This window comes from Triturus cristatus, chromosome 5_2 (genome assembly GCF_964204655.1).
Source record: "Triturus cristatus chromosome 5_2, aTriCri1.1, whole genome shotgun sequence".
NCBI lineage: Eukaryota > Metazoa > Chordata > Amphibia > Caudata > Salamandridae > Triturus > Triturus cristatus.
Window position 1 is genome coordinate 774,178,561 of NC_140588.1, and position 15,174 is coordinate 774,193,734.

At 47.7% G+C, this 15,174-nt stretch overlaps 1 protein-coding gene across 2 annotated transcripts in view; it reads left to right on the forward strand.

The window, feature by feature from the left end:
• The window catches only part of WDR44 (WD repeat domain 44), a 616,515-nt gene that overhangs the window by 334,739 nt on the left and 266,602 nt on the right, over window positions 1-15,174 (forward strand). For both annotated transcript variants that reach the window (XM_085607883.1, XM_085607885.1), the window contains one exon: window positions 12,561-12,644. In XM_085607883.1, the coding sequence (XP_085464009.1) occupies window positions 12,561-12,644 (84 nt within the window). The remainder of the gene's footprint in view (window positions 1-12,560; window positions 12,645-15,174) is intronic.

A 15,174-nucleotide genomic window follows, 5' to 3' on the forward strand; every position in this document is an offset into this window, starting at 1 on the left:
CGCCTGCTGTCTGCGAACCTGAGCCGTCGTCCGGGTAATCATCGCAAAGGGAGGAAACGCGTAACCGTGATCCATACTCCAGTCCTGGAGAAACGCATCCGTGGCCGCTGCCCGGGGGTCGGGCCTCCAGCTGAAAAACTTTGGGAGCTGGTGGTCTAGGCGGGATGCAAAGAGATCCACTGTAAACGGACCCCAAAGATCGCCGAGGGAGGCAAATACCGAGGGATCCAACTTCCAGAGGCTTGAGTCTCGGAAGTGACGAGATTGATAATCGGCCTCCACATTGTCCCGGCCCGGTAGATATTCCGCTGTGACCGATACCTGACTGTCTAGGCAATACTGCCAGAAGCTCGCCGCCAGATCTGAGAGGGCTTTCGACTTGGTGCCCCCGAGATGATTGATATAACGGACCGCAGACACGTTGTCCATCTTCAAAAGCACGCAAGACTGCACTGAGTCCTTGGTCCAACATTTCACAGCAAACGAGCCGGCCAGAAGCTCGAGACAATTTATATGTAATTTCTGTTCGGCGGGAGACCACAAGCCTCCTGTGGAAAGCTCCCCGCAGCGGGCGCCCCAACCCAGCTTGCTGGCGTCGGACTCGATGACCAAATCCGGCACTGAACCGAAAATGGCCCTGCCATTCCATGCCTCCATGTGTGAGAGCCACCACTGGATCTCGTTCCGAGCTTCGTCGGACAGGCGAACCTTGTGGGAGTACGGAAACCCCTTCCGCAGAAAGTACGCCTTGAGGCGTTGAAGGGCCCTGTAGTGGAGCGGGCCCGGAAAAATCGCCTGGATAGAAGCAGACAGCAGGCCCACGACCCGGGCCAGCTGGCGGATGGACACGCGCTGCTGAGCTAGAACGCGACGCAGCTCGTGGCGGATCTTCGCAAGTTTTCTGGACGGTAGGCTGAGAGTGGAAGACATGGAGTCGACGACGAACCCCAAAAAGGTGACCGACTGAGCGGGCTGGAGAAGGGACTTCTTCCCATTGATCACGAACCCGAGGCCCTGCAGCAAGGACACTGTCATTCGTAATTGGCTGGCCAAAAGTATGGGACAGGGAGCCATCAAGAGGAGGTCGTCTAAATAGACGATCAATCTGACTCCGCGAGCTCTCAGGAATTCCACCACTGGTTTGAGCACTTTTGTGAAGCACCAGGGAGCAGAAGACAGCCCGAAAGGGAGTGACGAGAACTCGTAAATCCGGTGACGCCACTCGAACTGGAGGAAACGGCGGTGAGGCCGAAAAATAGGAATCACCAGATAAGCGTCCTTCAAATCCAAACGAACCATCCAGTCGTGAGGACGGAGAACATCCCGCAGGAGATGAATACCCTCCATTTTGAAATGGCGGTAAACTAACCACCCGTTGAACTCGCTGAGGTTTATGACTGGACGTTTGCCTCCATCCGACTTGTCCACCAAAAAGAGGTTGCTGAGGAAACCGCGCGGGTGATGCGTCGCGAGCGAGATGGCACCTTTGCGAAGCAAGGAAGCCACCTCCTCGTCCACTAGATGAGCATCGTGACTTGAAAACTGAATAGGGCGAGGGGGAACCCGTTGCACCGGCTGCCCGAAGTATTCTATATGAAACCCCCTTATCGTCTGAAGAACCCAGGCATCGTGGGTGAGCTGTGACCATGCCCCGTAACAGCTTGCCAGGCGCCCCCCTATTTTTTGAGGGGAAAAAGGGATAACACTCACCGGAGTTTGAGTTAGAAGTTCCTCCTCTGTGACCTCTGCCTTTGCCACGGCGTCCTCTCGTGGGGTAGAAGTTTCCAAACTTCGACTGGTCCTGATACTGACCGGAGCCTCTTTGGTTGTTTTGGTGACCTTGGCGACCGGTCGAGCGGCCCCTCCCTCGACCGGCCCCGCGAAAAACACGAGGGAACACTTTTTTAATGGTAGACTGCGCCCTGTCCAGTGACGTGAAGGTGTTCACGAACTTGCCTAATTCTTTAATGAAAGGTTCACCAAAGAGACCTCCTTGGGCAACCGCCCCTGCTTCCGAATCCGCTAAGTCGCCGAGTTTCGGGTCGATCTTAATTAAAAGGGACCTCCTCCGCTCGGTAGAGAGGGCACAGTTGGCGTTGCCTAAAAAGACCACCACCCGCTGAGCCCAACCCGAGAGGGTTTCGGGAGAAATCATCGATCCCGAAGCTTTCGCTTCCTCCGCCATATCCAGAATTTTTGTGGCGGGACCCAAAGCGTCCAAGAGCTTATCTTGGCACGCTCTCCAAGACCTGTCGATGCCCTTCTTGGGGTCTCGAATAAATTTCTGGAGGAATGTCAACATCCTTGGATCGATATCCGGAGTCAGGGCGACTTTTCCCTCCAGCGAGGGGCGAGGACACTCCGCTCGGAGACAATTGCGGGCCTCTTTTTCGAGTGGGCGCCTGATATGTTCCGCGACATACGTCGCTACCTTGTCAGCTGGGACCCAGTCTGAAGAGCGAGGATGTACAATATCATTAGGATCCAACATGTCGGAAGGAGTAGGAGGAGGCTGTAAGATAGAGGGCCCCAAAGGGGTTTGTGAGGGCTGAGCCGGAAGCCACGACCTGGACGGGCTGGCATCGGGATCCCCAGAAGGACCTGGAGGCGAAGGGGGGGGATTGAGGTTAGGAGCCAGTGAATCGCCCGCACCCCCCAGAGGCTGGCTATCAATAAAGGCCCGTTTGAAGCGCTCAAAAGCGTCCACGTCTACCCCGGGGGCCCGGGGGCGTTTGGGAGGGGGAGGCCCCTGGAGTTCCTGGCCAGTAGAAGGCAGGGACGATCTATGCTCAAGTCGCAAAAATGCCTGTTCAATTTTTTGCGTCAGCCTGTCCTCCAAAGGAGATATGGCCTGGTCCACCGCCCTGTAAATAGAGGTGTCCACCGCCTCATAAAAGGCATCGCCCCACGGCATATCTGCCAGAGGATCCTCCTCTTCCTCTTGGTAATCCCCGTAAAACTCCATTATAGGGGAAAAAAAGGGCGGAAGACTTTTGCGCTGCACTCGCAAGAAGTATTCACAACTGGGTGTCAGTTGACAAATTCAAATGTGGCAGACCCACAAAATATTGACAGGGTGACTAGCCCTGAGGGGACACAAGCTGGCAGAAAACAAATTAAATTTTCAGTGCAGAAAGACTGGGCTGGAAACGTCCCCAAAGCAAGCCTAACGGCGTGTACAAGACCTCCTGGGAGGCGTCAGCACTATCGTGCGCAATACCAGACTCGTGTTCCCCGTTATTAAACAAACGCGGGAACCGAGCGTCACAAATGCAAGAATTAGGCCCGCGAGCCGAATATTTAAGCTCGAGAGGCTGGTACAGACCGCAGTCGGTGTCACTTCTCAGCCCAGAGCTCCGGCGGCAATCAAACGCGCGCGCGTCTCTGGAAACCATGAAAACCAGAGACGCGTCGCGTTCAGTCACCACCTCTCGCGCCCTCAGGCGGCGGGAGGACCAGAGCGCACCAGCGGAGCCGCGTAGGAGTGGGAGACGACTCTCACTCCCGCGGCCCAAAACAACACGAAATTCGTTGAAATAACACACCCCCTAACCTAACGACGGGGAAAAAACCATTTTAAACCGTATTGGCAAAAATACAAATCATGACGAGAAATGAGTCTAACTGACGCACAGCAAGGTAATATACAATAAATGTAACCAAAAAACTCTCAAATGGAGCGAAAGAGCCCAACAGTTATGAAAGTTATCACAAAGCCCCCCAAACAGCATAACCCTGAGGGACTTAACTGGCTGCGCAGCAGCGAAGAAAGAGAGATCTGGACACTAACAAGGGACTATATCTACGGGAGAAGCTCTGATTGGACACTCGTAATCGTTTTGATTGGTTGTTACCACGTCGTTGTTGACTACTGTTTTTTCCCGATGTTCCATGGGAAACGTAGTCTTTGTTGTTCTTTCTGTGCTGCTGATGTAAATAAAGCGGAGAAAGAAGGCATAATCCTCGCCTCCAGTCCTGACATAGAATTTGCCTTTGCTTGCCACATAATTTAGTTAATTCTGCAGCATAAATGTGTCCTCCTGCTGCACAATTCCAGTGGCCCTGATTATACACTACATTTAACAGTTCAGTACTATTTGTTTCTGGTTTTACTCCAAAGTGCCCCTTTAAGTTGCCTCAGAATGATAAAGGTCCTTAAGGACATTTCAGGTTCCGTGTGAGCACCTCCTGTCATCACACATTCGTCAAGCAAAGTGGCCAGCAGTGATCCTAGTCCAAATCCCCTCAGTTCGCTTAAGGGACAAATGTGTGACTCCAGGAAGTGACTGCAATGTAAACATGAGCCCACAGTTTGGCTACCACCTTTGTGTGGTAATGGTAAGTAATCCTTCTTTCATCTGCATCAGTAGATGGGGTCCCCAATTGCATAGGCATCCTATATCTTAATCACCCTAATGAAAGCCATGGACTTTTCAGTGGCCGTCATGTTTGCAATAAATTGGATGTATTGGCCTTTGTATACATAAAACATCCGTCTTTTTGTTTTTCACATTTTAAGTATACTTAGGGTACCCATCAATAAAGTGAATTCCCGAAGGTTTATCTTAAGGTATTTTTAATATCTGGATCCCTGCTCTATTCAGCTATCATACTTTATCTAAGAACTCCCTCACAAAATATAGGTCGAGTCAGCCCTGGTAGTATCATCTTACCACGGTGGGGTAGGAAGCAGATAATTAAAAATGCCACTTTACGTGGATGAGGCTTCTTTATTCAGAACAACTGGATATGATTTCATAGCCTAGTTTAACCACCACGGAATAAAAATCGTTGTTCAATATTGTCACTAGGCCACGTAGCCTAGTGTTTGGATGTGTTCACTGTTGGAGGATGTGCGGTTTAACACCTGTTGCCCTTTGTCTCTCTGTGGTTATATAGGTAATCATGCTGATCAGCAAATAGAGCCACTTGCAAGTGTCCACCTTTAGCCAATCTTTAAAGTTATTCATGTATTAAATCAAAACTGTCGATTAACTGAAAATGCTTATAAACTGTAGAGGACTGAGCTGTTCGCTGCTTAGGTTATGCTAGCCATCTACATCACATGCAGTATCTGCTGCTAATTAAATAGAGCAAGACCTTTTGACATTGTCTTATTGCGCTGTGCAAACATCTGGATTAAATGTAACACGTAACGTACATGTAATAAAAGCCCTGAACGGAATTGTGCTCTTATTTAACACTGTTGCAGAAACTAGCCATTATCCGAATCCTGGGGTGTGAGTAATCACCCCCACACACACAAATGAGACTTTTTAAATGATCTTTATTGGAGTTTCAGCTTTAACAAGTTATGCCAGGTAGCATCATCATGTCTATAACAAATATATGTTCTTAATTTGTTCATCATAAATTTCCACAAAGCTCGCTGTAGACGGGGATCTTTTTACTCCCAAATGTATCACTATTCAATGGCCCACACTGCCCTTATTTGAACTTGGCTTTACAGACAAACGTTGCTCTGGCTATTAACTTAACTGAACTGTGCAGGTGAGTAGCCCTAAATTCTCTTTCAGTTACCTCATGGGTATTTAGTGAGAGAACCAAGCACCACTGATACTGAAATTTAGATGAATTTGACTCGATAATCAAGTACGCAACAAAACGTCCTCATAACATAATGTTTTTGTTTAGCTTTTTATTGGTAACCCAACTTTACAGAATTAATCTCCCTATGCAAGGTAATAGAGTAAAAGCTGGTATTGTTACATATGCTGCCTTTGTTATTCAAGCTCAATGATTTTGGACTTAGTTTTGTAAATGTTTGAATTATTCATTTATGGTGATAGTTCATAAAGTCAAAACATGGCGACATTTACTAATCCTAGGTTTTGGTGTTTGTTCAAATTCAAGCATAGGTGACTCAGTAAATTGTGGGTTATTTTTGTTTGTTTCTCTGGAAAAGGGGGCAGGTGAGATCAATTATATCCCAATATCTGATTTGTTAATCGTATGATGGAAGGGGATAAAGGCAGTACATCTAAAGGAGACGGGAAAGCGGACTCAAGATGTAAAGGCTAGGGGTTTTGCTTAGTTTTGCAGCGTGAATCTTTCTGGATTCACTATGCTGTGCATTATTCCGCCATCTTGTGGTTGGGTCCGGAATCGCAGTATTTTCTCTTTTTCTTTTTTTCGTGGCCCAGGTGGGCGGCGACGTCCCACCATTTGGTGTCCTTCGTGACGTTGGCACGCTTCCTGCGGAAGCTCCCACCTTTAGGTTCCCATCTTCAGATTCTTTTTTCTGCCATTGAGTCTGGATCGTTGCCGAACAGCTCCAGAGTTTTGGAAAAGGAATCAAGCAAAATCGAAGAAAATCGACGAAGAAACAAGTTCAACTACACCGGACTACAGATCAGGTACCCAGAGCGACGAGAGAGAAGCTTTAACGAACAAAACCTCAACGTTCGGCGAATGCGCTCGCAGGGGGCTCCCTGAGCGCGGAGATGGACAAAACACCATTCAAGTTTTGCACTAATTGCCACCACAAGTACGCCCAGAAGGATCAGCATCCAGTCTGCAACCTCTGCCTGCCGCTCGACCACAGAAGCGAAGACTGCAACGCCTGCTCGGCGTTTACACCCAAGACCCTTAGAGTAAGGGAGAGGCAGCGAAGGGCGAACCCACAACATGCAGGTGCAGGGACCACCTCCAACGCTACGAGACTTAGGCCTCTCCAGTGGAGAAGAGGACAACATCGCGGAAGGACCGGTGGACTGCACGGTCGTCGAGGTCCATAAGAAGACGTCAAAGGAGGTAAGGGAGTCTTCGACCCCTAAACATCCAAGCGACACTCGAAAGAGTGAAGCAAAAGCCCCGAGTGACACTCGTAGAGGTGAATCTAAGTCCTCGAAAGGAGCTCTGCCGCCGAAACACTCGACGAAAGCAACAGCCTCCAGGGACAGTCAAACGAGCGGATCCTTTGAAAAGGACTCCCAATCGGCGAAAACCCTCGAAATGACGTCGAAGGTTGCCCTCGAGAAGGACACCTCGGCACCGAGGAAAGAAGGGCTGACATAGTCGTCGACGGCATCGAAGAGAAGTGCTCCAACCCTCGACGCTGAAAATGCTGCCGACTTGGAGAGGAAGAAGAGGAGGCTCGAGGCCGAAATGGCGAGCATCCTACAGCGGAAAAAGGACTTCGACGAGAAGATGAGCCAATACACCATCCCGCCGAAACCCACGGTCGAAGTCGAAAGGGACGACGAAGACGCGGAACCGCCAAAGACACACGAATCAGTTGAGGAACTGGGAGAAGAAGACTACTATTTCGAGGGTGAAGGTGACAAAGATCTACAATCCTACCGGGACTCGATGTCCTCGGAGGCACAAGACATGGAATGGCAGGACCTTGACGCAGGATCGCCGGAAGAAGGCGCGTAGACACTTACCCTTCGAGGCCCTCACCGCCAGAAGACATAGGGATCTATACCATGGTTGTACAGAAGGCTGCACAGACTCATGGAGTGAACATGGAGGAGGAGAAGCCCAAGGCATGTTTCCTCCTGGAAACTCTACTGCCTCAACAGACTAGGAGCTAATTCCTGCCCATGCTCCCTAGTGTGCTGGACCAGGGAAGAGAGGCCTTTAAGGAGCCAGCAGTTTGTAAAGCTGTGACACCTAGTACTAACATTCTTCAAAGGAACCTGCATACATCCAAGGGTCAGTGCCAGCCGGCTCCATAATTGCAGCAACGTCTAGGAAGAGGGCAAATGTTCCCACAAATGCCGGACCACCTCCAGACAAGGAGAGCAGGCGGATGGATCTCACAGGGAGAAAGGTGGAGAGAAATGCGGCAATACATTGGCGCATCGCAAATTCCAATGCCCTGATCAACAGGCATGCATACCAACACTAGGATGACGTGGGGCAGCTCCTAAAGCATCTACCAGACCAGTACCAACAAAGGGCAGCTCACCTGGTAGAAAAAGGAAAGAACATGGCGAACACATGCCTGAAATCGGCATTGGATGCTGCAGAAACATCGAGCAGGCTAATGATGATAGGAGTGACAGATAGAAGACACGCATGGCTCAGAATTTCGGGGTTCAAGCCAGAGGTACAAAGTAACATCTTAAATACACCCTTTAATGGAGAGCAACTGTTCGGCACACCAGTGGACGACAAGTTGACGCTGCTCAAGAAGGACAACGAAACAGCAAGGTCCATGGGAGCGTTGCAGTTCAGAGGAAGAGGCACACCCACGAGAAGACCGGGTGGTAGAGGAGGCAACGTGCCTAGCACATCACACCAAACGTCCCAGCAAAGCTACCAAGGTAACAACCAAGGCCAGCAGCAGAACTGGCAGTACCAGCCCCGGGGACAGTCCTTTCCAGGGCGCGGGAACGGAAGAGGACAAACACAAAGAGGAGGCCAGCAGCCCTCCACCAAGTGACTCCCAACATGGAACAGGCCCCAACTCTAGCAACACCTCGGGGTGGGTGGAAAGACATAAGGAACTGCAGCTGAACGTTCCACGACGAGCAGTACCTCGAACACTCAACACCGGTAGGGGGAAGAATAAGAGACTTCATCCAGGAATGGCGGAAGGTCAAATCGGACAAATGGATACTAAACATCATACAATACGGATACTGTATAGAGTTAGAAAAACAGCCTCCGAACAGAAAACCAAGAAGCAAGACACACTCAGCAAATGAGCTCCCGCTCTTGCAGCTAGAGGTGCAAGATCTGCTCAGCAAGGAGGCAATAGAAGTGGTACCAAACAACCAAAGGAACAAAGGGGTTTACTCAACTTACTTCCTGGTGCCAAAGGTGGACGAAACACTAAGACCCATCCTAGTTCTACGGTTCCTGAACAAATTCATAAGAACTCAAAGGTTCAAGAGGACTTCCCACAAGAGGTAATATCACAAATACAACAAGGGGACTTCATGGCTACTATAGATTTAAAGGACGCATACTTACACATCCCCATCAACCACAAACACAAGCGCCTGCTAAGGTTTGTGATCAACCAAAGCAACTACCAGTTCACAGTACTGGCATTCGGCCTGAAATTCGCACCATGGAGGTTTACAAAATGCCTAGCAGCTGTCGCAGCACACCTACGAAGGCAAGGAATACACGTATACCCCTATCTCGACGACTGGCTCGTAAAGGCAAGTTCGTACAGCCAATGCAAACTGCACATCCAACAGGTCATACTAACTCTGACAAGACTGGGTTTCTCAATCCATTGGCAGAAATCGTCAACAGAACCAGAACAAATCAAGATATTCTTAGGGGCAGAGATCGACACCATACAGGCCAAAGTGTTCCCTAGCAGGAAGAGAACATTGGTGTTGCTGAAGGAAACACGTAATTACCGCAAGGGGCAAGTTCTGACAGTGAGGACGGCGAGCAAGCTGATGGGAATGATGGCATCATGCATCCACCTAGTCCCAAATATCCGACTACACTTGAGACCATTCCAGGAATGGACCCAGCAGCAATGGTCATAGGCCACAGGGAGTTGGGAAGATCTTGTGGTTGTCACACACGCAGTGAATCAGGAAATAGCGTGGTGGAAAAAAGAAAACATATCACAGGGGAAGCCAATCACACAACCAACTCCAACAGTGACCATCACAACGGATGCCACTCGGCTGGGGTGGGGCGCTCACATGAACAAGCTCAAGGTGAGGGGGTCCATGGTCGCAGCAAGATGCGGTCAGACACATCAACTTCCTTGAGCTAAAGACTGTGTTCCTAGCCTTAAAAGCCTTTCAGAAAGAGCTGTACGGGAACAGGGTGTTGGTCCAGACAGACAACACAACCACCATATTCTACATCAACAAACAAGGAGGAACATAATCTGTGGCACTATCAGGGCTAGCACAGGAAATATGGAGATGGGCCATCCCACTAAAAATAGACCTATTAGCAATACACCTCCCGGGGAAGGACAGACCGACTCAGCAGGCAAACGTCTGCATCACACGAATGGGAGCTCAACCAGCAGGAAATAGAGAAGCTTTTCCAGAAACGGGGTACTCCGTAATTAGACCTATTTGCAACACACCAGAATGCAAAATGCCAACACTTCGCATCCAGGCAACCATACCATCGGTCCCAAGGGAATGCGCTATGGATAAGTTGGTCAAAGACATTTGCATATGCTTTTCCCCCCGATACTACTGATAGACATGGTACTCAGCAAATGCAGAATCAGCAACATGACACTAATACTGATAGCACCTCAGTGGACCAGGCAATCCTGGTTCTCACAGATAGTGGAAATGGCACAAGAACCAGCACACAGGTTCCCAAGAAGAAAGGTCCTGTTAACAATGCAGTATGGAAGGGTGCTTCACGCAGAACCAGAGGGTCTCAGCCCAGCAGCATCGCTCCTGAAGACCTAGAGTTTGCACACCTAAAACTACCAGCAAGTACTATGGCAGTACTCAGGGAGGCAAGGAGGCCTACCACGAGAAAGTGCTACGTAGCAAAATGGAAAAGGTTCTCCCAATGGTGCATCAAGGAGAAACTACAACGAAAGGCCACAAGGGAATCGATAGTACTAAGGTTCTTAACACACCTGCTACAAATCGGATTAAGCTACACATCCCTTAGGGTGCACTTGGCAGCGGTAGTGGCCTACACAAGAGGAGAAACAGGGAAAAGTTTCTTCACCTTTTAAGTGGTAAAGAGATTTTTGGAAGGGGCAAAGAGAATAGCCCTCCCAAATAGGATGCCAGCACCAGCATGGAACCTCAACGTAGTGCTAACTCAATTGATGAAGGCACCCTTTGAACCTATTCACAAGGCTACACTGCACATGCTCACACTAAAGACGGCCTTCTCAGTGGCTATCACGTCACTACGAAGAGTAAGTGAGTTGCAAGCTCTGACAATCCAAGAGCCCTACTTACAAATACACAAGGAAAGGATTGTTATGGTGACGGACCCACCCTTCATGCCAAAGGTGGTGTCTCGGTTCCATATTAATCAGACAATCCAAATACCAACTTTTTTTCAAAAAACGACCACAAGAACAGAAAGGGCTCTACACACACTAGACGCCAGAAGGGCTGTAATGCACTATGTAGAGAGGACAAAGGAGTGCAGGAAAACAAAACAGTTCTTTGTCTCCTATGCAAGCAGCTTTTTGGGACGACCAGTCACCAAGAATACCATTTCACGAAGGATTGTGCAGACAATCCAGCTCTGCCACAAGCAGGCAGGACAACAGTTACAAGGAGCAGCTCAAGCTCACTCAACAAGGAAGAAAGGATCAACAATTGTGTTTCTAGCGAACACACCCATCCAAGACATTTGCCAAGCAGCAACATGGTCTTCAGTGCATACGTTCACTAAGCACTACTGTGTGGATAGCCAGATGAATAAAGAAGCGCAAGTGGGACAAAAGGTCTTACAACACATATTCAGTAACCAGTGCTCATCTTCCACCCAGCCACCACAATAAGGGCAAACCGCTACAAAGTTAATCCAGAAAGATTAACGCTGCAAAACGTATAGTTTCTTACCTGTCGGTGTTGTTTTGCAGCTTAAAGACTTACTGGATTCACTAGCGAACCCACCCTCCTCCGCCAGAAAGATGAGACAGAAGTAAAGGGATTTAAAAGGAACAAGACTTTAGAAAGTAACAGAGAAAACAAGATTAACACAAGACAAGAAAAAATAATCCGAAGATGGCGACCAAAGGTGGGAGCTTCCGCAGGTGTCACGAAGGACACCAAATGGTAGGACGTCGCCGCCCACCTGGGCCACGAAAAAAATTAGAGCGAAAATACTACGATTCCGGACCCAACCACAAGGTGGCGGAATAATGCACAGCATAGTGAATCCAGAAAGTCTTCAAGCTGCAAAACTACACCGACAGGTAAAAAACTATACGTTTTAGGTCTCGCCTGAGACAGCGCTTTAGCGCTGCTCTCGCGAGAGCTTTTGTAAATGGGGGATCTGGAAGTGCAAACGAGTGCTTTCAGGCCACCAAATACAGTGCATGTGCGCCGGCCGGGCGCGCGCACTATTTGGAGGCCTGAAAGCACTCGTTTGCTTTCACTTTCGCGGGCCGCACGGCAGTAAAGATCGGCAGTAAAGATTGCAATCTCTTTATTCCCAGCATCAGTGAGATGCAAATGAACAAACAGCGTGAGGCCAAAGTTCTTATGTTTTTTAAAAACAAACCAGGTCACTGCTACAGTGAAAGGAACAACAAGCATTTACAATGCAATAGGTCTCGCATTTACGCGAGTTTGAGCTATTCACATTGCAAATAACAATGCCTTTTATTTGTGTTTTCGTTTTTCAAACATAAATAAAAGGCATCGTCATTTACAATGCCAATAGCTTAAACTCGCGTAAATGCGAGACCTATTGCATTGCAAATGCTTGTCTTCAGGAGGTATAATTGGTGTTCTTGAGAATGACAGAAGTGAGATGGGCAGTAGAGAAATGTCAGTGGAATTCAACTAACGAGGGCCTGAGTCACATTTTGTTATTTTAAGGACCAACTATTATGCACCATATGTAACTGTTCAGTAGTATTTGACTTCGACGATCTGTGTTTTTTATAGTAATGATGCTGCACAGTCAGATGATGAGGATAAACTTCACCCACAACAAATGGATTCTGATGGTGGAAAGTTAAAACAAAAAACGTGAGTATATATTTCTTCATTATTTAAAATTTGCTGTGTTACAACAGTACCTTTATCCTGGATGAAATACTTGAATGCATGTGTGTAACTTATCTCTGCAACCCACAGCAGCTTTGCGAATCATGTTTATATTAATTTATGTTGTTGTAGCATACTGCTGTTTGGTTGCATGTACTTTGTGCTAACAGTGTTCAATGCTCCTATTTTCCCTACATCAAATGTTGCCCTTTTGTCATGTAGCAGGACCATTCTCTGATACTCCTATTTTATTGGAATGTTTTACTCAAGAGTATCATATAGTACGGTCTGGCGTTATGAAGAATATACCATGTGTGTTTATTTTTTTTATTAAAAAAGTGAAGAATTGTATTTTGCTGACACAAGTTCCACGCCCGCACTTGCATTCATTATAAATATGCAGGTATTTTATGTTAATTTTTAAAAAATGAACGTCATGCCTTCTCATGTATTTATTTATTCATTCTATTTACTATCTCTCGGTCAGCCCAGAGATCACTTCCTATTGCTTTCATGAGTGAGATTACAAAAAGTGACTAGAACGATTGTCAGTTGGAATGGCAGTCAAAGAATATAACAGGAACTCAGAAGTCTAATTATCAGCTGGGGCAGAGCAAAAGCTTATTGGAATAGTTGAGTTTTGTGGATTTGCTGAATTAGAGCAAATGAAAGTGAGTTCCTGAAGGAGGTGCCCTGAGCATATAGTGATCTGCCTCCAGAGGGTTTGCATCTTACTCGGTGTACAGCAAGACCATTTCTTGTAGTTGGCCTTGGGTGGTCGGTTCAGCTCTGTGTAGTTTTGGTTTTGTGAGGTGAGATGAAGCTCAGCAGTAGGTCTTGAACTCAATAGTTAGAATTCTTGGAAGTCAATTATGTGGCACCAAAGCAGGACTAGTGTGGTCATTGTGTTCAATATTGAGGATGAAACAAGCAGTGTAGTTTTGAACTTTTTACAGTTTAGCTATCGTCCTGCAAGGATTCCCATTTATTCTCAATTGCATTAATCTTCTTTAAAGATCACCACGGCAAGCATCAGTGAGATCTTTTGAGACTGAGCAGCAGAGGTGGGATTGGTTGAAGAACATGCAAGTGCTACTAAGTGTTTTTGTGAAGTTTTTCCCTTGAGGATCAATGACCTAATATTATTGAGAACATCCTGACTGGGTACATTTTGAAAAGGAGTTGGGTAATTCAACAGAAATGGAGACCATTGAATGGGAGCAAATGCACATCACCTTGGAAAAAAAGCAGTATCTTTCTTAGAGGAGTCAATTTGAATGCATGCAGTTTTCGATGCTCTGCTGTCAATCCAAGTTTTATTGGTGATTGGCCAGATCCTTGTAGGCTCAGTGTATTTGGGTGCCATCTATATAGGTCTGGCAGCCCAGGTTAAAGCTCTTGAAGATATTTGCAGGCAGTATCATGTAGATATTCCAAAGGATTATGGTGAGAGTTGTTCCTTGGGGAACTACTTTTGTGATGCTGGGCAGGAAGGTGTCAATTCACACTGGTAAGACAAGTGAATGAAATGAGAAGAGCCAAGTGTCCCTTTTTGGTCTCGCCTAGCGAAAGCAGCGCATGAGCTGCTTCGCCTTGGCGAGACTCTATTGTCGTGGGTTTGGTGCGCGAAGGGAGATAAAACATGTGCGCGCCTGGACAGGCGATGGGCACGCACCTGGACAGGCGATGGGCACGCGCCTGGACAGGTGTGCACGCACGCACCCGAACATTTTCGCCAGAGTGCTCGGGCTGCACGGGCGGAGTAGAAATGCTTCTGCTATTATAACTTGTTTGTGAATAAGACGGCCATCTTTTGGTGGCTTTTTATCCATCCTGCAGGCGAACATTGTAGCGCAATGTGTTAAAAAATATTTTGAAAGACACAATGGAGCAAAAGATGCGCATTTTACTCCAAGAACAGCATTGTTAATTAAACTAAAATTCGGAATGCAAATCTTTATTTATATTTATTGTAAGCCTCTATACGTAGTTCACAATACTCTCCAACCTTTAAGTTAGTCCAAACACCCACAGAAAGAGACTACTTGCACGTTCGTTCAATGGATAATAATTGAAAAATATCTGCTTCCGACTGTTCATATTTCATCGCTGTTAAGCGCCGCCAACTCAGCGAGCACATAAAGTGACATTTATATAAACCCAGTCGCAAGGTATTGTGGGTGGGTATTTTGAACAGCGGCGCGCAAACACCGTTACACCAGTGTGCCTGGTGGGAGCAGAGAGTTGCCCCGTGCGTGAGGGTGTGCCCCGATCCCGAAGATGGAGGAACAGGTTGGAGGGCCCTATCGGAGCAGCAGTGACTCCATGCCCGCAGCTCTGTTTCAGAGCAGCATGGTTATCAGCGAGCAGGCAGAGAGATATGAGAGGTAATTTAGGCCATTAGAATGCATATTCGAGTCGAAGGAGGTGGTAGACACAGACGGGACCCAGGCTAACCCATGCTATCACTGTCCTTTAATAGCACATTTCCGAAATACATTTCCTGCTTCAA